We start from the raw sequence: 24,294 nt of genomic DNA, 5'->3' as shown, positions 1-24,294 counted from the left end.
ACACATAAACACACACACACACACACACCACCTCTTTACCTTCTTGAAGACCTTCAATAACACCTAGTTGTTGAGCAACTACATGTGTTAGTATGATATTGAACTCCTATAAAGGGCATGTATTACTCCTGTTCCTTTAACCAGTCAATGGCTGTTTATGGATTTATTTATCAAAGCACAACCTTTTAATGAATGATTGTCATTCATTCTCTACTGGAGTGTTATGTAGGCGTCCAGATTGGGGTTGTCCATCCGTTGTAGAGAGAGGACAAAGCTTTGATTACACTCTCTCTCTCTCCTTCTCTCCACCCCCCTACTCCCCCCTAACCTCTCTCTCTCTCTCCCTCTGCCCTCCCCCTACTCCCCTCTGTCCTGCTGCCTAACCTCTCTCTCCTCCCCTCTAACCTCTCTCTCTCTCTCTCCCTCTGCCCTCCCCCTACTCCCCTCTGTCCTGCTGCCTAACCTCTCTCTCCTCCCCTCTAACCTCTCTCTCTCTCTCTCCCTCTTCCCTCCCCATACTCCCATCTGTCCTGCTGCCTAACCTCTCTCTCCTCCCCCTATCCTCTCTCTCTCCCTCTTCCCTCCACCTACTCCCCTCTGTCCTGCTGCCTAACATCTCTCCCTTTCTCTTCCCCCCTAACCTTTCTCTCTCCTTCTCTCCACCCCCCTGCTCCCATCGGTCCTCCCCCCTAACCTCTCTCTCCTCCCCCTAACCTCTCTCTCTCCCTTTGCCCTCTCTCCACTCCCCTCTGTCCTGCTGCATAACCTCTCTCTCCTCCCCCCTAACTTCTCGCTCTCCCTCTCCCTCTGCCCTCCCCCTACTCTCACTTCCCCCTATTCCCCTCTGTCCTGCTGCCTAATCTTATCTCACTCTCCTCTCTCCTCTCTCTCTCTCTCTCCTCTCTCTTTCCTCTCTCTCTCTCTCTCTCTCTCTCTCTCTCTCTCTCTCTCTCTCTCTCTCTCTCTCTCTCTCTCTCTCTCTCTCTCTCTCTCTCTCTCTCTCTCTCTCTCTCTCTCTCTCTCTCTCTCTCTCTCTCTCTCTCTCTCTCTCTCAATTCAATTGACTTTATTGATATGGCAAGTTCATTAGTTCTTACATTGTCAAAGTATACATATCGAAAAAATAAATAAATGGTGGGACCAACAGCAATAATAATAGTAGTAGTGGACATGGTATTACCATTAACAACAACTACAACAACAATATTAATGAGAACAACAATCCATTAAAGCAATGGTAGTAGACCAGTGTCAACCTGACTGAGAAGACACATGACCTGGTCGTAGACCAGTGTCAACCTGACTGAGAAGACACATGACCTGGTAGTAGACCAGTGTCAACCTGACTGAGAAGACACATGACCTGGTAGTAGACCAGTGTCAATCTGACTGAGAAGACACATGACCTGGTCGTAGACCAGTGTCAACCTGACTGAGAAGACACATGACCTGGTAGTAGACCAGTCTCAACCTGACTGAGAAGACACATGACCTGGTAGTAGACCAGTGTCAACCTGACTGAGAAGACACATGACCTGGTAGTAGACCAGTGTCAATCTGACTGAGAAGACACATGACCTGGTCGTAGACCAGTGTCAACCTGACTGAGAAGACACATGACCTGGTAGTAGACCAGTCTCAACCTGACTGAGAAGACACATGACCTGGTAGTAGACCAGTGTCAACCTGACTGAGAAGACACATGACCTGGTAGTAGACCAGTCTCAACCTGACTGAGAAGACACATGACCTGGTAGTGGACCAGTGTCAACATGACTGAGAAGACACATGACGTGGTAGTAGACCAGTGTCAACCTGACTGAGAAGACACATGACCTGGTAGTAGACCAGTCTCAACCTGACTGAGAAGACACATGACCTGGTAGTGGACCAGTGTCAACATGACTGAGAAGACACATGACGTGGTAGTAGACCAGTGTCAACCTGACTGAGAAGACACATGACCTGGTAGTGGACCAGTGTCAACATGACTGAGAAGACACATGACGTGGTAGTAGACCAGTGTCAACCTGACTGAGAAGACACATGACCTGGTAGTGGACCAGTGTCAACATGACTGAGAAGACACATGACGTGGTATGAAAGACAAAACAAAACAAGATGGGAAATATTATTGACATTACTTTGCACTTTTCACTGGCTGTCCCTCAGGTTGTGGCAGGAGGACACATATTTGGCTGCCAAAACTGCACATTTTGGCTTTTATACCTAATAAATATTTGATTTTTATGGTAGTTTCAAATTCTTTGTATTGAATTATAATTTTGGGAAATAAATATTCGCTTAGGTCTGAGTATTTGTCACAGTGTAATAGGAAATGCAGCTCTGTCTCTACCTCTCCCCTGGAGCAGAGTGAGCACAGCCTGTCCTCTCTGGGCAGCCAGGTTTGTCTGTGACGACCGGTCTCTATAGCCCGACTGTGCTCACTGAGTCTGTACCTAGTCAACGTTTTCCTCAGTTTTCTATTAGTCATAGTGGTCAGATAGTCTGCCACCAAGTACTGTCTGTTTAGAGCCAAATAGCATTGAAGTTTACTTTGATTTTTTGTTGTGTCTTTCAAATAGGTGATATATTTTTCTTTTTGTTTTGTGATGATTTGGATTTTCTGAGTGCTGTCATGAGGCTCTATGGGGTTGGTTTGGGTTGGTGAACTGAGCCTCAGAACCAGCTGGCTGAGGGGACTCTTCTCTTGTTTCATCTCTTGACATTGTAGAGCTGTGTGATGGAATGTTTTGGGGTCACTTGTTTTTAGATGGTTGTAAAATTTGATGGCTCTTTTTTCTATTCAAATGAGGGGGTGTTGGCCCAATTCTGCTCTACATGCGTTATTTGGAGTTTTTCTTTGCACTTGCAATACAGTCTTGCAAAACTCTGCATGCAGTATTTCGATTGGATGTTTGTCCCATTTGGTAAATTCACTATTAGAGATTGGGCCCCATACTTCACTGCCATATAGAGCAATTGGTTCTATAACTGATTGAACATTTTTGAGCCAGATTCTAATTGGAATTTCGATTTTGATGTTCCTTTTAATAGCATAGAATGCTCTTCTTGCTTTGTCTCTCAGCACATTCACAGCCATGTGAAAGCTACCTGTGTTGCTGATATTTAGTCCTAGATGTGTGTAGTTTTTGGTGTGTTCTAATAGAACTGTGTCCAAATAGAATATATATTTGTCATCCTTATTTCCGGACCTTTTTTGGAATATCATCGTTTTTTAGGTTAACGGTCAGAGCCCAGGTCTGACAGAACCTGTGGTTAACGGTCAGAGCCCAGGTCTGACAGAACCTGTGGTTAATGGTCAGAGCCCAGGTCTGACAGAACCTGTGGTTAACGGTCAGAGCCCAGGTCTGACAGAACCTGTGGTTAATGGTCAGAGCCCAGGTCTGACAGAACCTGTGGTTAACGGTCAGAGCCCAGGTCTGACAGAACCTGTGGTTAACGGTCAGAGCCCAGGTCTGACAGAACCTGTGGTTAACGGTCAGAGCCCAGGTCTGACAGAACCTGTGGTTAATGGTCAGAGCCCAGGTCTGACAGAACCTGTGGTTAATGGTCAGAGCCCAGGTCTGACAGAACCTGTGGTTAATGGTCAGAGCCCAGGTCTGACAGAACCTGTGGTTAACGGTCAGAGCCCAGGTCTGACAGAACCTGTGGTTAATGGTCAGAGCCCAGGTCTGACAGAACCTGTGGTTAACGGTCAGAGCCCAGGTCTGACAGAACCTGTGGTTAACGGTCAGAGCCCAGGTCTGACAGAACCTGTGGTTAACGGTCAGAGCCCAGGTCTGACAGAACCTGTGGTTAACGGTCAGAGCCCAGGTCTGACAGAACCTGTGGTTAATGGTCAGAGCCCAGGTCTGACAGAACCTGTGGTTAATGGTCAGAGCCCAGGTCTGACAGAACCTGTGGTTAATGGTCAGAGCCCAGGTCTGACAGAACCTGTGGTTAATGGTCAGAGCCCAGGTCTGACAGAACCTGTGGTTAATGGTCAGAGCCCAGGTCTGACAGAACCTGTGGTTAATGGTCAGAGCCCAGGTCTGACAGAACCTGTGGTTAATGGTCAGAGCCCAGGTCTGACAGAACCTGTGGTTAATGGTCAGAGCCCAGGTCTGACAGAACCTGTGGTTAATGGTCAGAGCCCAGGTCTGACAGAACCTGTGGTTAACGGTCAGAGCCCAGGTCTGACAGAACCTGTGGTTAACGGTCAGAGCCCAGGTCTGACAGAACCTGTGGTTAACGGTCAGAGCCCAGGTCTGACAGAACCTGTGGTTAACGGTCAGAGCCCAGGTCTGACAGAACCTGTGGTTAATGGTCAGAGCCCAGGTCTGACAGAACCTGTGGTTAATGGTCAGAGCCCAGGTCTGACAGAACCTGTGGTTAACGGTCAGAGCCCAGGTCTGACAGAACCTGTGGTTAACGGTCAGAGCCCAGGTCTGACAGAACCTGTGGTTAACGGTCAGAGCCCAGGTCTGACAGAACCTGTGGTTAACGGTCAGAGCCCAGGTCTGACAGAACCTGTGGTTAACGGTCAGAGCCCAGGTCTGACAGAACCTGTGGTTAACGGTCAGAGCCCAGGTCTGACAGAACCTGTGGTTAACGGTCAGAGCCCAGGTCTGACAGAACCTGTGGTTAACGGTCAGAGCCCAGGTCTGACAGAACCTGTGGTTAATGGTCAGAGCCCAGGTCTGACAGAACCTGTGGTTAACGGTCAGAGCCCAGGTCTGACAGAACCTGTGGTTAACGGTCAGAGCCCAGGTCTGACAGAACCTGTGGTTAACGGTCAGAGCCCAGGTCTGACAGAACCTGTGGTTAATGGTCAGAGCCCAGGTCTGACAGAACCTGTGGTTAACGGTCAGAGCCCAGGTCTGACAGAACCTGTGGTTAACGGTCAGAGCCCAGGTCTGACAGAACCTGTGGTTAACGGTCAGAGCCCAGGTCTGACAGAACCTGTGGTTAACGGTCAGAGCCCAGGTCTGACAGAACCTGTGGTTAACGGTCAGAGCCCAGGTCTGACAGAACCTGTGGTTAAAGGTCAGAGCCCAGGTCTGACAGAACCTGTGGTTAATGGTCAGAGCCCAGGTCTGACAGAACCTGTGGTTAATGGTCAGAGCCCAGGTCTGACAGAACCTGTGGTTAATGGTCAGAGCCCAGGTCTGACAGAACCTGTGGTTAACGGTCAGAGCCCAGGTCTGACAGAACCTGTGGTTAACGGTCAGAGCCCAGGTCTGACAGAACCTGTGGTTAATGGTCAGAGCCCAGGTCTGACAGAACCTGTGGTTAATGGTCAGAGCCCAGGTCTGACAGAACCTGTGGTTAATGGTCAGAGCCCAGGTCTGACAGAACCTGTGGTTAATGGTCAGAGCCCAGGTCTGACAGAACCTGTAAATACGATCTAGCACCAGGTCATCTGCGGACAGCAGACACTTGATTTCAGTGTTGTGTAGGGTGATACCAGGTGCTGCCGATTCTTCTAATGTTTTTGCCAATTCATTAATGTAGATGTTAAATAATGTTGGACTTATTGGGCAGCCCTGTTTCACTCCCCGTCCCTGAGAGAAGTCTGTTTGCTTGTTCAAATCAAATCAAATCAAATTTATTTATATAGCCCTTCGTACATCAGCTGATATCTCAAAGTGCTGTACAGAAACCCAGCCTAAAACCCCAAACAGCAAACAATGCAGGTGTAAAAGCACGGTGGCTAGGAAAAACTCCCTAGAAAGGCCAAAACCTAGGAAGAAACCTAGAGAGGAACCGGGCTATGTGGGGTGGCCAGTCCTCTTCTGGCTGTGCCGGGTAGAGATTATAACAGAACATGACCAAGATGTTCAAATGTTCATAAATGACCAGCATGGTCGAATAATAATAAGGCAGAACAGTTGAAACTGGAGCAGCAGCACAGTCAGGTGGACTGGGGACAGCAAGGAGCCTTCATGTCAGGTAGTCCTGGGGCACGGTCCTGGGGCACGGTTAAAATTGTTGCCAATTTTAACCACACATTTGTTTTTAGTGTACATTGATTTAATAAAATCATGTTTTCCCTCCAATACCACTTTCTATTAGTTTATAAAAAATACCTTCGTGCCAAATTGAATCAAATGCTTTCCTGAAATCTACAAAACATGAGTAGATTTAGCCTTTGTTTTGGTTTACTTGTTTATCAATTAGAGTGTGGAGGGTGTAATGTGATTGGTGTGATCAATCCCTGGTTCCAAATATCGGGATAAATACCTGCAGTGAGGATAATGTTGAAGAGTTTGAGTATAGCCAATTTGAATTTGTGGTCTGTATATTTGATAATTTAATTTAAAATACCATCAGCACCACAGGCCTTTTTGGGTTGGAGAGTGCATCGTTTTTCCAATAATTATTTTTCTGTAATTGTGGTATCCACAGGATTCTGATAGTCTTCTTCTGTAATTGGGGTATCCACAGGATTCTGATAGTCTTTGACTGCTGTTTCAAGGATTTGTCATTTTTGTTGTATATCTTGTTGTTCTTGGCTCCTTGTTATATTGCTGTAAAGGTTTGCAAAGTGATTTCTCCACATATCCCCATTTTGGAGAGCCAATTCCTCATGATGAGGTTTGTTTAATTTATTCCAATTCTCCCAGAAGTGGTTTGATTCTATGGATTCCTCAATTCCATCCAGCTGATTTCTAATGCTCTGTTCCTTTTTTGTTCTTAGGGTGTGTTTGTATTGCTTCAGTGTTTCCCCATATTGAAGGCCTATATTTTTGTTGTCTGGTTCTGTGTTTTTGATTAGATATATTTCTCAATGACTTTCTTAGATTTTTGCAATCATTATCAAACAATTTTTCATTATCTGTTATTTCTGGTTTGCTCTTATGCTTCTTTAAATTAGCCAAGGAGGTTAATTTGTCAAATATAAAGTTTATGTTCCAAACAGCCAAATTTACACCTTCATTGCTGTAGGAGAATGTTAAGGCTAAAAAGTTGTCCAGGAGAGATTGTATTTTTTGGCTACTAATTGCTTTTTGGTAGATGTCTGTACTGTTTGCACTCCATCTATAGGCCTGTTTTGTACCATGTCATTTATTGGGCCTTGATGCTTCATGGTTGGGTTCTGCTCTTCTCAGATACACTGTGATTTTACTGTGGTCTGAGAGAGGTGTTAGTGGGCTGACTGTGAAGGCTCTGAGAGACTCTGGGTTTAGGTCGGTGAGGAAGTAGTCTACAGTGCTGCTGCCAAGGGATGAACTGTAGGTGTACCTACTAAAAGAGTCCCCTCTCAGCGTACCATTGACTATATACAGACACAGTGTTCCACAGAGCTTCACGAGCTGTACTATGTTTTTGTTTTTCACTTTGTCATAGTTGTTTCTGTGGGGGTATGTGGGGAGGGAAAGGTTGTTGCTTCCTGGTAGGTGTTTATCCCCATGACTGTTAATAGTGTCTTGTTCTTCTGCTGTTCTAGCATTCAGTTCTCCACAGACCAGTACGTTGCTTTGGGCCTAAAAGTGACTAATTTCCCCCTCTAGAATGGAGAAACTCTCTTCATTGAAGTAGGGTGACTCTGAGGGGGGAATGTATGTGGCACAGAGGAAGATGTTTTTGTCTGTGAAGACAGCCTCCTTGTTGATTTTTAACCAGATAAAGAATGATCCTGTTTTGATCAATTGAATGAATTAGTTCAGATTTATACCATATTAGCATTCCCCCTGAGTCTCTGCCCTGTCCTGAGTCTCTGCCCTGTCCTGAGTCTCTGCCCTGTCCCGAGTCTCTGCCCTGTCCCGAGTCTCTGCCCTGTCCTGAGTCTCTGCCCTGTCCCGAGTCTCTGCCCTGTCCCGAGTCTCTGCCCTGTCCCGAGTCTCTGCCCTGTCCCGAGTCTCTGCCCTGTCCCGAGTCTCTGCCCTGTCCCGAGTCTCTGCCCTGTCCCGAGTCTCTGCCCTGTCCCGAGTCTCTGCCCTGTCCCGAGTCTCTGCCCTGTCCCGAGTCTCTGCCCTGTCCCGAGTCTCTGCCCTGTCCCGAGTCTCTGCCCTGTCCCGAGTCTCTGCCCTGTCCCGAGTCTCTGCCCTGTCCCGAGTCTCTGCCCTGAGTCTCTGCCCTGCCCTGTCCCGAGTCTCTGCCCTGTCCCGAGTCTCTGCCCTGTCCCGAGTCTCTGCCCTGTCCCGAGTCTCTGCCCTGTCCCGAGTCTCTGCCCTGTCCCGAGTCTCTGCCCTGTCCCGAGGCTCTGCCCTGTCCCGAGGCTCTGCCCTGTCCCGAGGCTCTGCCCTGTCCCGAGGCTCTGCCCTGTCCCGAGGCTCTGCCCTGTCCCGAGGCTCTGCCCTGTCCCGAGGCTCTGCCCTGTCCCGAGGCTCTGCCCTGTCCCGAGGCTCTGCCCTGTCCCGAGGCTCTTGCCCTGTCCCGAGGCTCTGCCCTGTCCCGAGTCTCTGCCCTGTCCCGAGTCTCTGCCCTGTCCCGAGTCTCTGCCCTGTCCCGAGTCTCTTGCCCTGTTTGATTCCTTTTAATTTAGTGGATGGTATGATTATCTCCCTATAACCTAGTGGACAGCCAGTGGAAACATCACCTCTGCACCATGTTTCCTGTAGTACTACAATATCAACATCATCAATTTCTTTCAGGAAGTCTGGGTTTCTGCTCTTTAGTCCAAAAGCAGAGGACTTCAAACCTTGTCAATTCCAACATGCCACGTAAAAAGATTTCAGAACTTTTTTTTATTTTCTTTACCTTCAAAATGAGACAAACACTCACAATCCAACAAGAACTATTCAAACAGGATTTTTCAATTAAAGTAAACTCTTACTATGCAAATGTGATTTGTTTATCATTTAAGCTAGAATTTGTGTCATGCCACTTGGGTGGGTGTAGTGTGAAGATGGTGGAGTTCTTGTGCTCATCTTACCATGACCCTCAGCCTATCACATGTGAGCATAGTAGACTCAGCATTTGTTTAATGTCACTCATTTGGTTGGTGGGGGCTGGGCCAGTTGCTCCTCTCACAGCCTGTGCGTAGCTCTGCCTGCTGGGCTGTGGCTCCTCCAAGTGTGGGTCTGCGGTGGGGGGTGGGAGGCCTCGTCTGGGTGGCTCTGAAGCTGGGCAGGGGTGGTCTGTGCTCGTGGCTGAGGGTTCCAGGGTGCTGGTCTGGGGTGTTGTCTCGGTGATCTTGGTGGGGTGGAGATTGCTCCGCTGTTCCTGGCTGGAGAGGTCGTACTGCAGTTTAAAGCGACGTCCTTGAGAGTCTTAGCAATGATGGGGACTGTCTCCCTGTACAGGTGAACGTGGTCATACAGACAGTCCAGATCGAGGGTGGGATGGTGGGCCAGGTGTACCTCCCCTAACCTCTCTCAGCCTTTCAGTCTGGCTCTGTCTTGTTAACCATGTTTATTCAAAAAACTACCAACGATACTATCTACCTCTACCGTCTGTTTATTCTGTGTGTCTAAGAGCAGTATGGTCACGCTATGGACTACTGACACTAACTACTACTAATGTGTGTGATAGCTGGGTGAGACAACCACTTATCGTAAGATGAAGGCATGAATTGTAAGTCGCTCTGGATAAAAGTGTCTGCTAAATGACTAAAATGTAAGTGTGTGTAGTGCTAAGAGCAGTAAGGAGGAGACGGTGGTCCAGAGGAAGACAGCGGCCAGCGCCCCCCCACCCCCCAGTGAGGAACAGATCTCCAGCAGCTCAGAGGACGACTCCGAGGACGACCGCGACGATGACGGATCAGTGTCCCAACGCTCCACCCCCGTCAAACTACTGACCGAGTCTGGGGAGAGTGTCCGCACTCAGGAGGTATGGGATGGGAAACGCGCTGACACAAACACAGGTAGCCAGCTGAGAAGGTGTTAACTAAATGTGAAGATTTCAACTATCGAGATTGAAAACTCATTCTGTGTCAATATAAAAAAGATTTTCAGTGTCAGGTGGAGCTCTCTTGTTTCTCCTCACATGTACAGAACATAATGAGGTTTCTCTTGGTTTCTCTCTTGCTAACTGGCCCTCTCTCATTCCCTCTCCTTCCCATTTCTGTCTCTCTAGCCAACATTCTGTCTCCCTCTCTCACTCACGGAGTTGACCTATCGGTGTTATGTGTTATTGTTTGAGAACATTAATTTCTCCCCTATCCATTGAGATTTTCACAATGGTCGCATAATCATTCAGATAATGAATCCATAACATGGCATACAAATGATATGTAATCAAAAGCGTATTCATCACAACACAGTTTGAGTTCTTATAGTTTTGATTGAACTCCCCAGGAGACGGATAGTTTTGGATGGTTTGGTTTGATGGTTTGGCTTTTTAGACAGCAGAGCAAAATGTAGAAGACTAACATACCACCACAGCTGATATTGTGTTCTATCATCAACGTTATCCACAGTCACCAGTCTAATACATTGTATCATAATGATTATACTAGAGTGAATCAAATACATGAGACTGATCTATTTTCATGTGCACACACACTTCACAACAAAAAACGGGGGGCTCTCATCTCTCGCTTGTGACTCAAGGTCTCTCTCTGTGTTTCCATGACAACTGGACTGGTTGAATATTCTCCTTAGTAAGCAAGTGAGAGAGCAGAGGGGAGACGATGGGAGTTTGAATTTGAATAGGATGACCTGGAAGCGGAGCTGGGCTTTAGCCCTTTGATGCCAGCCTCAGTCAGAATACATTGTGTGGTTGTGTCCCAAATGGCACCCTATTCCCTATATAATGCACTAATTTGGACCAGAGCCCTATGGGCCTTTTCAACAGTAGTGCACTACAAAGGCAATAGTATGCCATTTGGGACACAGGCATGCTGTTGGACTGGTACCCAGGTGGTAGTACCACTGTCTATTAAGAGTGGTACCATCAACTGGACCTCATGTGAGTGCTACCATAAAAGGGGTATTTAGATTGGCAGCAAGATGTGAGTAGATTCCATTGGAGCTCATTCAGGTCAGGAAATGAACTGGGGAAGATGGGGAGCATATTGAAGATGAGGAGGAATTACCAACTCATGAATTGTATAGAACTGGCCATCCTAATGAAGTAGATGACTTGGATGTAATGAAGTAATGGCTCACAGTACTTTTCCCTGTGAGAGAGACAACACAACGAGTTCTCTCCTTCTCTATCCATTCTACCATCCTTTAGGTCAGTTGGTTTGGAAAGGCCTCTTCCCCTGAGTTCATATCATATCTGATATCTCTGTTTGTCAATCATAGACTGGGTAGGTCTATGGTAGTTTTGTCTCGACTTATCTCTCAATGTCCAGTTACTGAACCTTACTCGAACGGTCATTCCCACCTTCTGTCCATCTCCTGCCCCCCTCCCTCCCTCCCTCAGGTGGTTGCCTCCTGTATGTTTTATGATGACAGCTAGGGGTTAAATTCTACTCTGCCGTAAAATGAAATACAACAAAACCATACATGAATAGATGGATGGACCCGAGATGAAAAGAGAAATTAGGCCACTAGAAAAGAGACATAGTAATCGACAGCCAAGCCCAGTGACGTACACCGGGACACATAAAAATGTCACGCTTTGCTTCAAAATCCCAATTGTACTCAATCTGTTGCTATAACGAGACTATTGTGTGCCACATTTGTTGTCAGCGGCGATGGTAACCCAGATGCTGTTTGGGGTCTCTTTGACCGACTAGACCCTCGTTGTGTGAAGAAGCGGCGAGGTCGGTGGTGGTGAATCAAGCTTTTGTTTTTGTGTGCCGCCAGGCAGCCACACAACATGGCTTCCGGTGCCAGCTGGGGGTTTGTGGGTAATTTCTTCCTCTGTTTACATTCTTGAGTAAAGTGTTCAGGTTAAGGGCCATCGCATACTCTCTAAACAGAGTATGCACAAGGATAAGCTCTCTCCTCTCCCCGTCTGCAGGTGATGAGAGATTGAGAAAGGCCAGGATCCATGGAGAGAGCAGGGTAGAGAGATGAAGACAGAGCGAAAGAAAGAGATTACCCTCCTCCGGTGTCCCCTTTTATTTAACATCTTTATTCACATGCCTTTAGATTTCAATTATATGTTAATTCAAATGCTTTTAGATGTCCACACACCTTTGTTAATTCACATGCGTTTAGATGTCCACACACCTTTGTTAATTCACATGCTTTTAGATGTCCACACACCTTTGTTAATTCACATGCTTTTAGATGTCCATACACCTTTGTTAATTCACATGCTTTTAGATGTCCACACACCTTTGTTAATTCACATGCTTTTAGATGTCCATACACCTTTGTTAATTCACATGCTTTTAGATGTCCACACACCTTTGTTAATTCACATGCTTTTAGATGTCCATACACCTTTGTTAATTCACATGCTTTTAGATGTCCACACACCTTTGTTAATTCACATGCTTTTAGATGTCCATACACCTTTGTTAATTCACATGCTTTTAGATGTCCATACACCTTTGTTAATTCACATGCGTTTAGATGTCCATACACCTTTGTTAATTCACATGCTTTTAGATGTCCATACACCTTTGTTAATTCACATGCTTTTAGATGTCCATACACCTTTGTTAATTCACATGCGTTTAGATGTCCACACACCTTTGTTAATTCACATGCTTTTAGATGTCCATACACCTTTGTTAATTCACATGCTTTTAGATGTCCATACACCTTTGTTAATTCACATGCTTTTAGATGTCCATACACCTTTGTTAATTCACATGCTTTTAGATGTCCATACACCTTTGTTAATTCACATGCGTTTAGATGTACACACCTTTGTTAATTCACATGCTTTTAGATGTCCATACACCTTTGTTAATTCACATGCTTTTAGATGTCCATACACCTTTGTTAATTCACATGCTTTTAGATGTCCATACACCTTTGTTAATTCACATGCTTTTAGATGTCCATACACCTTTGTTAATTCACATGCTTTTAGATGTCCATACACCTTTGTTAATTCACATGCTTTTAGATGTCCATACACCTTTGTTAATTCACATGCTTTTAGATGTCCATACACCTTTGTTAATTCACATGCTTTTAGATGTCCATACACCTTTGTTAATTCACATGCGTTTAGATGTCCACACACCTTTGTTAATTCACATGCTTTTAGATGTCCATACACCTTTGTTAATTCACATGCTTTTAGATGTCCATACACCTTTGTTAATTCACATGCTTTTAGATGTCCATACACCTTTGTTAATTCACATGCGTTTAGATGTCCATACACCTTTGTTAATTCACATGCTTTTAGATGTCCACACACCTTTGTTAATTCACATGCTTTTAGATGTCCATACACCTTTGTTAATTCACATGCTTTTAGATGTCCACACACCTTTGTTAATTCACATGCTTTTAGATGTCCATACACCTTTGTTAATTCACATGCGTTTAGATGTCCATACACCTTTGTTAATTCACATGCTTTTAGATGTCCACACACCTTTGTTAATTCACATGCTTTTAGATGTCCATACACCTTTGTTAATTCACATGCTTTTAGATGTCCATACACCTTTGTTAATTCACATGCTTTTAGATGTCCACACACCTTTGTTAATTCACATGCTTTTAGATGTCCACACACCTTTGTTAATTCACATGCTTTTAGATGTCCACACACCTTTGTTAATTCACATGCGTTTAGATGTCCACACACCTTTGTTAATTCACATGCGTTTAGATGTCCATACACCTTTGTTAATTCACATGCTTTTAGATGTCCACACACCTTTGTTAATTCACATGCTTTTAGATGTCCATACACCTTTGTTAATTCACATGCTTTTAGATGTCCATACACCTTTGTTAATTCACATGCGTTTAGATGTCCACACACCTTTGTTAATTCACATGCTTTTAGATGTCCACACACCTTTGTTAATTCACATGCTTTTAGATGTCCATACACCTTTGTTAATTCACATGCGTTTAGATGTCCATACACCTTTGTTAATTCACATGCTTTTAGATGTCCACACACCTTTGTTAATTCACATGCTTTTAGATGTCCATACACCTTTGTTAATTCACATGCGTTTAGATGTCCACACACCTTTGTTAATTCACATGCGTTTAGATGTCCACACACCTTTGTTAATTCACATGCTTTTAGATGTCCACACACCTTTGTTAATTCACATGCGTTTAGATGTCCACACACCTTTGTTAATTCACATGCTTTTAGATGTCCATACACCTTTATGTTAATTCACATGCGTTTAGATGTCCACACACCTTTGTTAATTCACATGCGTTTAGATGTCCACACACCTTTGTTAATTCACATGCGTTTAGATGTCCACACACCTTTGTTAATTCACATGCTTTTAGATGTCCATACACCTTTGTTAATTCACATGCGTTTAGATGTCCACACACCTTTGTTAATTCACATGCGTTTAGATGTCCACACACCTTTGTTAATTCACATGCTTTTAGATGTCCACACACCTTTGTTAATTCACATGCGTTTAGATGTCCACACACCTTTGTTAATTCACATGCTTTTAGATGTCCATACACCTTTATGTTAATTCACATGCGTTTAGATGTCCACACACCTTTATGTTAATTCACATGCGTTTAGATGTCCACACACCTTTGTTAATTCACATGCGTTTAGATGTCCACACACCTTTGTAAATTCACATGCGTTTAGATGTCCATACACCTTTGTTAATTCACATGCTTTTAATGTCCATACACCTTTATATGTTAATTCACATGCTGCTTTCTGTTTTCTGATTCATCCTCTCCCCTCCCAGTCTTTCTTGCCAGATTCACGCATCCTCACATCCCCAGTAACATCCACACTGATTGCTTTTGACAACAAGAGGCAAAAAAACATTGAATAAAATATATATTTTTGTTAATATCCATTAACCTCCGTACTGTTTTCTCCCTCAGGCTTCATTTATAACATGCTTCCCTCAGCTATACGTTTTCTCCCTCAGGCTTCATTTATAACATGCTTCCCTCAGTTATACGTTTTCTCCCTCAGGCTTCATTTATAACATGCTTCCCTCATATGTTTTCTGCCTCTTCTTGGATCTGGAGTGGGTAGCGGGGAGGGGGTCGTGAATATTTTGGGATAGAAGGTTAGCGGTTAGCTCACGTGTCGGCACATACACACACTGCCTGCGAGCCTGTCCCAGAGAATGGATTGCTATGGCGCCAGAAAAACACAACTGATCAAATATTTAAACATCTGATCATTACCTTTCTGCTTGCTGTATAATTAGACACACTAATTCCATATTCCCCCTCTGTGTGTGTGCGTTCGTATGAGAGTTTGTTTCTGTGCGTGTGTTTGCAAAGCTTCACTCTCTTGTATTTTGTTGTATCCGGCCACCTCCCTCCAGTCCTCTCGTCTTGGGCACAAACCATGGTGCCAGGCTGAATCCATAGGCTTTGAATGGAAATGCTATGTTTTGTGTTGGACATAGAGCTGTCCCATCATCTCAGAGGAGAGGCTACTACTGTTACTTCAACCACCGCTGGACCATCCACCTTATGTAGGGACAGAAGATGGATGTACACTTCACCTTTATTGTTGTTCCTATTCATTCTCACTCTAGTCTCTTATGGTGACAATCACAGGCGTTCCAGTCTGTAGTTTTCCTATGTGGCTTTGTGTTTGCTGAAAAGCCATCTATTTTCTCCCTGCGGACTACAAAGCACACCTCCCACAGTAAACTACACTTCCCACGTCTAGTGTTTCTCAGGAGGGGAGAATGTGTTGATATGTTCTCCTCAGGTTTGGTCCCTGGTTAGAGGAAGGGGGTACAATCTGAACAGTTGTACAGTTGGAGAGCGCTTGAGGAGGTCTAGTCAGAGTTGTTCAGGATGATTTCATACTGTTTGTTTGTCTCCTTTCATCCCACTCCTCACTGTTACCTCTCACCTCTCTAACCTTTTGACCCCTAACATTTGACCCTTGCCCCCACACAGGACTTCCTGCAACAGTCCATGAGGGAAACCTATGGACTCAACCTAGCCGCGCTCCCTGCCGAGGAGGACATGCTCATATATGAGAGGTGAGACACACACACACACACCATGATAACGAGGGGCTTCCACGCATCATGTGAGACTGAGTCAGGTGTTTGATGATTGACTGTATGCCGAAAAGATCGATCTTCACACTGCCGTCACACTGAGTATTGCATTTCAACCCCTGTGAGCTTCTGATCTACTAACACAAAACTGCCCAAACGTCTAATCATGACGGAGACTCGTTTCCTTATGAAAGTGGTCCCTGTGAGACAAACGGAACTGATGATCAGCCAGTCTGATTCTGATCCTTTTCTCTGGACTGTTGATAATGATAATAGAAGACATCCTGTCCTGAAGACGGGGACAGGCCATCCCATTGTCACTATTAGGGTGATGTTCTAAATGGACTCAACTGGAGAACGGCACACTAATGACCTCATGACCAGGTGAAAAATCTGTCCATGTACCCATTGAGCAAGGCACTTAAACATAATGTACTCCAAGGAATCCTACTACTATGGCTGACCTTGTAAAACAACACATTTCACTGCACCTATCCGGCATATGTGACAATATAACCATAACAGCAAAACCTTCAATTAAAACCATTTTGCCCCTAAAACACGCTGAAACAAATCCATTTGTTCTTGAACACAATGTTGTCATTAGACTAATTCTCGCTGAGTGCATCAAGGTGTGACACTGTCTACAGTCGTGGTCAAAAGTTTTAAGAATGACACAAATATTCATTTTCAAAGTCAGCTGCCTCAGTTTGTATGATGGTAATTTGCATATAGTCCAGAATGTTATGAAGAGTGATCAGATGAATTGCAATTAATTGCAAAGTCCCCTCTTTGCCATGCAAATGAACTGGATCCCCAAAAACATTTCCACTGCATTTCAGCCCTGCCACAAAAGGACCAGTTGACATCATGTCAGTGATTCTCTCGTTAACACAGGTGTGAGTGTTGACGAGGACAAGGCTGGAGATCACTCTGTCATGCTGATTGAGTTCGAATAACAGACTGGAAGCTTCAAAAGTTCCGAGCTCTGGCTGGGCCACTCAAGGACATTCAGAGACTTGACCAGAAGCCACCCCTGCATTGTCTTGGCTGTGTGCTTAGGGTCATTGTCCTGTTGGAAAATGAACCTTCACCACAGTCTGAGGTCCTGAGCACTCTGGAGCAGTTTGTCATCAAGGATCTCTCTGTACTTTGCTCCATTCATCTTTCCCTCGATCCTGATTAATCTTCCAGTCCCTGCTGCTGAAAAACATCAGGCCAAACAGTTCAATATTGGTTTCATCAGACAAGAGAATCTTGTGTCTTAGGGTCTGAGAGTCCTTTAGGTGCCTTTTGGCAAACTCCTAGCAGGCTGTCATGTGCCTTTTACTGAGGAGGGGATTCCATCTCGCCACTCTACCATAAAGGCTTGAATTGGTGGAGTGCTGCAGTTGTGCTTCTGGAAGGTTCTCCCATCTCCACAGAGAAACTCTGGAACTTTGTCAAAGTGACTATTGGTTCTTGGTCACCTGCCTGACCAAGGCACTTCTCCCCCGATTACTCAGTTTGGCCGGGCAGCTAGCTCTAGGAGTCTTGGTGGTTCCAAACTTTTTGATGGAGGCCACTATGTTCTTAGAAACCTTCAATGCTGCAGAAATGTTTTGGTACCCCTCCCCAGACCTGTGCCTAGACACAATCCTGTCTCAGAGCTCTATGGACAATTCCTTTTAAACTCATGGCTTGGTTTTTGATCTTACATGCATTGTCAACTGTGAGATCTTATATAGCCAGGTGTGCCTTTCCAAATCATGTCCAATTAATTGAATTTACCACAGGTGGACTCCAATCAAGTTGTAGAAACATCTCAAGGATGATCAATGGAAACAGGATGCACCTGAGCTCAATTTTGAGTCACATAGTAAAACATCTGAATACTTGTGTAAATAAGGTGTTTTGAGATCCAAGTTCTAGCTACATGTAGAGACGTGTACACATTTGTACATTTAGTTCATATCCTTTGCTGGTTAGTGAGTTAATAGCCCAGTTATAAATAATTTGTAATCAGCAATGGGGGAGTGATTGCTTCCTACAAGAGCACAAAACGTGTACATTTCTAGACATTTTTGAAAAGCGAGTCAGGTACAGAGCTTTTTTGTGTGTGTTGTATTTTGAGACAGGCTTCAATAAGCTAAGTAGCCAATAGGCAGAAGGTAGCATGATTTGTCTGAATCTCTGTAATAATGGTATGGGAATAATGCTGCATTTTATTTTGTAAATTGGTTTCTTGCATCAAACAACAACATTTTGTGTCACCTTGTCTGAAGGACAAGTGGATGAACAGGTTAATGTCAAGCTCGGCTTGTTTTTTTCAACAATCTCATGGAATGTAGGCCTAAACTGAACAACGCACATTGGCTACTTCTGTAGGCTGAACGATAACAGCTATTTCCATGTTAAAATGTTGTTGGATGGTTTTTATGGTAGGCCACTGCTATACCTACATTATGATCAAATAGCCACAGTAGGCTACTTGACCACTGTTAAAATAAACTTAGTGGGTACAACCTCAGTGTTCACAGTAAAAAATGGTTAGAGCTCTGTCAAATTGGTTGTTGATCATTGCTAAACAGCCATTTTCAGTAAAATTTTCAGTAAAAACTGGATCTCGACCACTCCGGAACATTCACTGGCTTCTTGGTAAGCAACTCCAGTGTAGAGTTGGCCTTATGTTTTTGGTTAATGAAAGGTCATTTTTATTTGACCTTTATTTAACTAGGCAAGTCAGTAAAGAACAAATTCTTATTTCCAATGATGGCCTAGGAAAAGTGGGATAGGTTAACTGCCTGTTCAGTGGCAGAACGACAGATTTGTACCTTGTCAGCTTGGGGATTTGAACTTGCAACCTTCCGGTTACTAGTCCAACGCCCTAACCACTAGTATGAATAACTTCATACTGATCAAAGGGATATTCAATGTCTACTTTTTTTTTACCCATCTACCAATAGGTGCCCTTCTTTGCAAGGATTTGGAAAACCTTCCTGGTCTTTGTGGTTGACTCTGTGGTTGAAATTCACTGCTCAACTGAGGGACCTTATAGATAATTCTGTGTGGTGTGTAGAGGGATTAATTCAAAAATCATGTGAAGCACTATTATTGCACACAGAGTGTGTCCATGCAACTAATGTGACTTGTCGAGCACATTTCTACTCCTGAACTTATTTAGTCTTGCAATAACAGAGGAGTTTAATACTTATTGACTCAAGACATTTCAGCTTTTTGTACATTTGTAAACATTTCTAAAAACATGATTCCCCTTTTGACATTATGGGGTATTGTGTCTAGGCCAGTGACACAAAAATATAAATGTAATCCATTTTGAATTCAGGCTGTAACAACAAAATGTGGAAAAAGTTGAGGGGTGTGAATTCTTTCTGAAGGCCCTGTACATACTGTGTCTGTAGAACACATATAATGAATGGCTCATTAATATGTACTGTATGATCATATCTATAATCCCCCTTCAGAAGTATAGATCTGCTCTCATCACCTGAGCTTTTCACCATGTGCTATGGCAGCCTATACTATAGTGGCCATCGGTGTAGGGATGGAACTCAGGACACAGAGGGGTACCTCAGGTTAGCTACGGCCGTCTCTTCCTCAATGAACAACTGAGTGTGTGTGTTGGGCCTTTGAAGACCCTTGGAGCCTAATCCCATCAGAACACACACACACTCACATCTCCCTACCTGTGGGGCGTCCTGATGGAACCACAGAAATGGAGAGATTAATCAGGCCAGGGGAACAATAAAGTTTTGTGTTTCTCGCTCTCCCCTCACAGCCCTGTATTTCTAGGTGCTGTTCGTCATACTGTCCTTTGTTCCTGTGTCCTTCTGTACCCTGGTCACTCAGATATCACCTTTTGTAGGAACTGAACACAGCCATTGTATAGTACTGGGAACTATTGTATGAAGATAATTATTGGTTATACGTCACCTTGCTTTTACCTTAACCAGTGGAGGCTCCTCAGAGGAGGAACGGGAGGACCACCCTCAGTGAATTTCGTAAAAATATAAATGTTAAAACATTGAAAAAGTTTTCCTTTTTAGATAAAACTATACTAAATATATTAATGTCACCAAATAATTGATTAAAACACATTGTTTTGCAATAAAGGTATACAGTAGCCTCAACAGCACTCTGTAGTGTAGCACCATTGTGTAGCCAGAAGACAGCTAGTTTCCGTCCTCCTTTTGGTACATTGACTTCAATACAAAACCTAAGAAGCTCTTGGTTCTCACACCCGTCCATAGACTTACACAGTAATTATGACAACTTCCAGAGGATGTCCTCCAACCTATCAGAGCTTTTGCAGCATGAACTGAAATGTGGTCCACCCAATCAAAGGATCAGATAATGAATCTAGTACAGAAAGCATAAGCTACAGCTAACTAGCACTGCATCAAATATGGTGAGTAGTTGACTCAAAGAGAGAGTGAGACAATAGTTGAACAGTTTTCAACAAATTCATTTCTACAAAAATGAAGGAGAAGCATGCGAGATTCTGTACTTTTTTATTTTTTCAGTTTCACTCAGCTAGCAAATGCAGCTGGCTAGTTTAGTTACTCAAACACCTGGCTCAAACAGAGAGGGATGCTATGTTAGCTTGCTGGCTATGACTATCCAACACTGGAACTCTTCCAAGTCAAGGTGTGCTTTTGGTTTTATTAATGTATTGCCGCTGGAGCCTGCCGGTGTAACTGCTTACTGTGACTGTACACTGTAATGTTACTGCATGAATGTAGCAGGTTTAAGAATGAGTTAGTCCTATTAGCTATGTTGACTAGGACGTTACTTTAGCTAATATGGGGACAACTATGTAGGCTGTGTGTAGTGGTTATGATATGGTTTGGCTTGGAAAGGTTTTTTTCGCCTGGTCACATACAGCTGAAGTGTTGTTTATTGAAGTCTACAAACGAAGGGAAAAGGTGAGACGAGAGTGCATAGAGGCAAGAAGGAATACAAAGTGAACTGTTTGTGTGATCAGGGGTGTCTTCATTCCATCGATTTCTGTTGATAAACGTTTCTTAAACGGATTCAAACGAAACAGGGATAAAAACCTGAATTTGTCAATAGAAACTCTTGTTTGCAACTGTTGGACTAATGATTACACCCTAGATAAGCTAGATGCAGGCAAGAGATCTCGTACAACGCTGTGTACTACTCCCTTCACAGAACCGTGCAAACTGGCTCTAACCAGAATAGAAAGAGGAGTGGGAGGCACCGCTGCACAACTGAGCAAGAGGACAAGTAGATTAGAGTGTCTAGTTTGAGAAACAGACGCCTCACGAGTCCTCAACTGGCAGCTTCACTAAATAGTACCCACAAAACACCAGTCTCAACGTCAACAGTAACGAGGCGACTCCGAGATGCTGGCCTTCCAGAAATGTCAACTCAGATTTATGAACATGGTTTGGGATTCTGTGTTTTTCTATATATTGATTACTATTTTTCAACGTTACTTTTAGTTTGGAATGAGGTGTTTGACGAGCAGGCGTCCACATACTTTCCAAATTCAATGTTAAATATTTGATACAGTGGTGTCTAAAAAAAAGAGGTGTGATGCTACTTACGTTATCTGAAATGTTTGGTGATGTTTGGGTCTCCGTGGTGATCAGCTGTTTAAACACTGACTGTGTGTGTGTTGTTCTGCAGGTTTGCCTATCTGGGTCAGAACCAGCACAAGTTGGAGAGAACCGAACCCTCAGTCCTGGAGAACGCCATCAACGTGTAAGTTGAGCGTTTAACACACAAACAAGTACACTGTCTAATACTATTCTAATGAACAGATGGATACAGTCCTTTTCAGACGACTCTGGAAAAAATGTAATAACACATTCCTTTCTAAGTGGTCCCAAAGGGGCTTGTGGACTTGTGCTGCCTGCCTCTCCACAATTTCTCTCTTCTTATTATTGTCAATCCCCTCCCTCTATCCTCCTCTGTGGTATTCTCTCATCAGTGGTAGCCTCTCGCTCCCGTGTCCTTCTGACCCACCCAAGTGCACTGTGAACCGGGGGTTTGGAAGTGCCAGCACTCCAACACATGTTAAAGCAATGTGCGCTACGCACACACACACACCATCTTATAAACGCTTATGAACAACAGTCTCCTGGGAATAGGGTTGCAAAGCTACTGGTAATTTACTAAAGTTACTGGAATCTCTGCTAATATTAGTAATTAACAGTTCATCTATGGTAACTTTAGTCATTTATACTTTGACACAAAAAAAAGTTGATATAGTATTCACTTTTATATCTGTGTCGATATTGTCCATGAGTTTGTAGTGGATAGAACATATGGTTATTGCCTAATTGATTAAAAAAAGCATCTGATCAACAATCAACAAAAAAAACATATCTAGTTAACAGAAGAAAGGAAGACAAAATAAGGACAAAAGAAGGACAGAAGAAAAAGGAAAAGAAAGAGGACAACAAAGTGAAACAGTCAGCACTTCTATTGCAACTTCGTATTTCGTCGTCCTAACATAGTCTACACTGCTATCTGCCCAGCAGCTAGCCAGCTAGCAAACGTCCACCATCTACCGAATAGCAGCACTGTAGAAACTATTACACTCAACTGAACGACTTGATTAGTGTAGTGTTAGCTAGCTACATAGTTGTCTTTGCTGTCTTCGTATCCAAGATAATTGTGTAGTTTAGAGCGTGTAGTCTTAGAGTGATTATCTTAATTTACCGAGGTTAGCTAGCCAGCTATTTGTCGTCCTTAACATAGGAGACACTGCTAGCTAGCCAACAGCTAGCCAACGTCTACTGAATAGAACTTCCACACTCAACAACCCGGTCGCATTCCGCTTCGCTCCACAGGTAGTATCACATTTTCATTTCATTTCATTACAGCACAACGGTTTGATTTGTTTGATCGTAGCTAGCTACATAGCTAGCTACATTGCCGTCTGTGTATCAAAGATAATTGTGTAGTCTAGAGCGATTTTCTAGGTTAGCTAGCCAGCTATTGTCGTTCTTTTAACGCAACGTAACGTAATCAACACTGCTAGCTAGCCAGCTAGCCCCGAATAGCAGCACTGTAGAAAGTATTACACTCAACGGAACGACTTGATTAGTGTAGTGTCAACAACGCAGCCACTGCCAGCTAGTCTACAAAGTCAACAACGCAGCCACTGCCAGCTAGCCTACTTCAGCAGTACTGTATCATTTTAATCATTTTAGTCAATAAGATTCTTGCTACGTAAGCTTAACTTTCTGAACATTCGAGACGTGTAGTCCACTTGTCATTCCAATCTCCTTGCATTAGCGTAGCCTCTTCTGTAGCCTGTCAACTATGTGTCTGTCTATCCCTGTTATCTCCTCTCTGCACAGACCATACAAACGCTCCACACCGAGGGCCGCGGCCACCCTAATCTGGTGGTCCCAGCGCGCACGACCTACGTGGAGTTCCAGGTCTCCGGTAGCCTCTGGAACTGCCGATCTGCGGCCAACAAGGCAGAGTTTATCTCAGCCTATGCCTCCCTCCAGTCCCTCGACTTCTTGGCACTGACGGAAACATGGATCACCACAGATAACACTGCTACTCCTACTGCTCTCTCTTCGTCCGCCCACGTGTTCTCGCACACCCCGAGAGCTTCTGGTCAGCGGGGTGGTGGCACCGGGATCCTCATCTCTCCCAAGTGGTCATTCTCTCTTTCTCCCCTTACCCATCTGTCTATCGCCTCCTTTGAATTTCATGCTGTCACAGTTACCAGCCCTTTCAAGCTTAACATCCTTATCATTTATCGCCCTCCAGGTCCCCTCGGAGAGTTCATCAATGAGCTTGATGTCTTGATAAGCTCCTTTCCTGAGGACGGCTCACCTCTCACAGTTCTGGGCGACTTTAACCTCCCCACGTCTACCTTTGACTCATTCCTCTCTGCCTCCTTCTTTCCACTCCTTTCCTCTTTTGACCTCACCCTCTCACCTTCCCCCCCTACTCACAAGGCAGGCAATACGCTCGACCTCATCTTCACTAGATGCTGTTCTTCCACTAACCTCATTGCAACTCCCCTCCAAGTCTCCGACCACTACCTTGTATCCTTTTCCCTCTCGCTCTCATCCAACACTTCCCACACTGCCCCTACTCGGATGGTATCGCGCCGTCCCAACCTTCGCTCTCTCTCCCCCGCTACTCTCTCCTCTTCCATCCTATCATCTCTTCCCTCTGCTCAAACCTTCTCCAACCTATCTCCTGATTCTGCCTCCTCAACCCTCCTCTCCTCCCTTTCTGCATCCTTTGACTCTCTATGTCCCCTATCTTCCAGGCCG

General features: G+C 44.4%; 1 protein-coding gene across 1 annotated transcript in view; it reads left to right on the top strand.

Moving 5' to 3' along the window:
• The window catches only part of fig4a (FIG4 phosphoinositide 5-phosphatase a), a 107,838-nt gene that overhangs the window by 67,141 nt on the left and 16,403 nt on the right, over window positions 1-24,294 (top strand). Inside the window, exons 21-23 of the mRNA XM_035757719.1 lie at window positions 9,579-9,777; window positions 15,915-16,000; window positions 21,674-21,748. Of these exons, the coding sequence (XP_035613612.1) occupies window positions 9,579-9,777; window positions 15,915-16,000; window positions 21,674-21,748 (360 nt within the window). The remainder of the gene's footprint in view (window positions 1-9,578; window positions 9,778-15,914; window positions 16,001-21,673; window positions 21,749-24,294) is intronic.

Source organism: Oncorhynchus keta, chromosome 8, assembly GCF_023373465.1.
Source record: "Oncorhynchus keta strain PuntledgeMale-10-30-2019 chromosome 8, Oket_V2, whole genome shotgun sequence".
NCBI lineage: Eukaryota > Metazoa > Chordata > Actinopteri > Salmoniformes > Salmonidae > Oncorhynchus > Oncorhynchus keta.
Note: the sequence above shows the minus strand (reverse complement) of the source record. Positions and strands in the feature narration are given on the sequence as shown.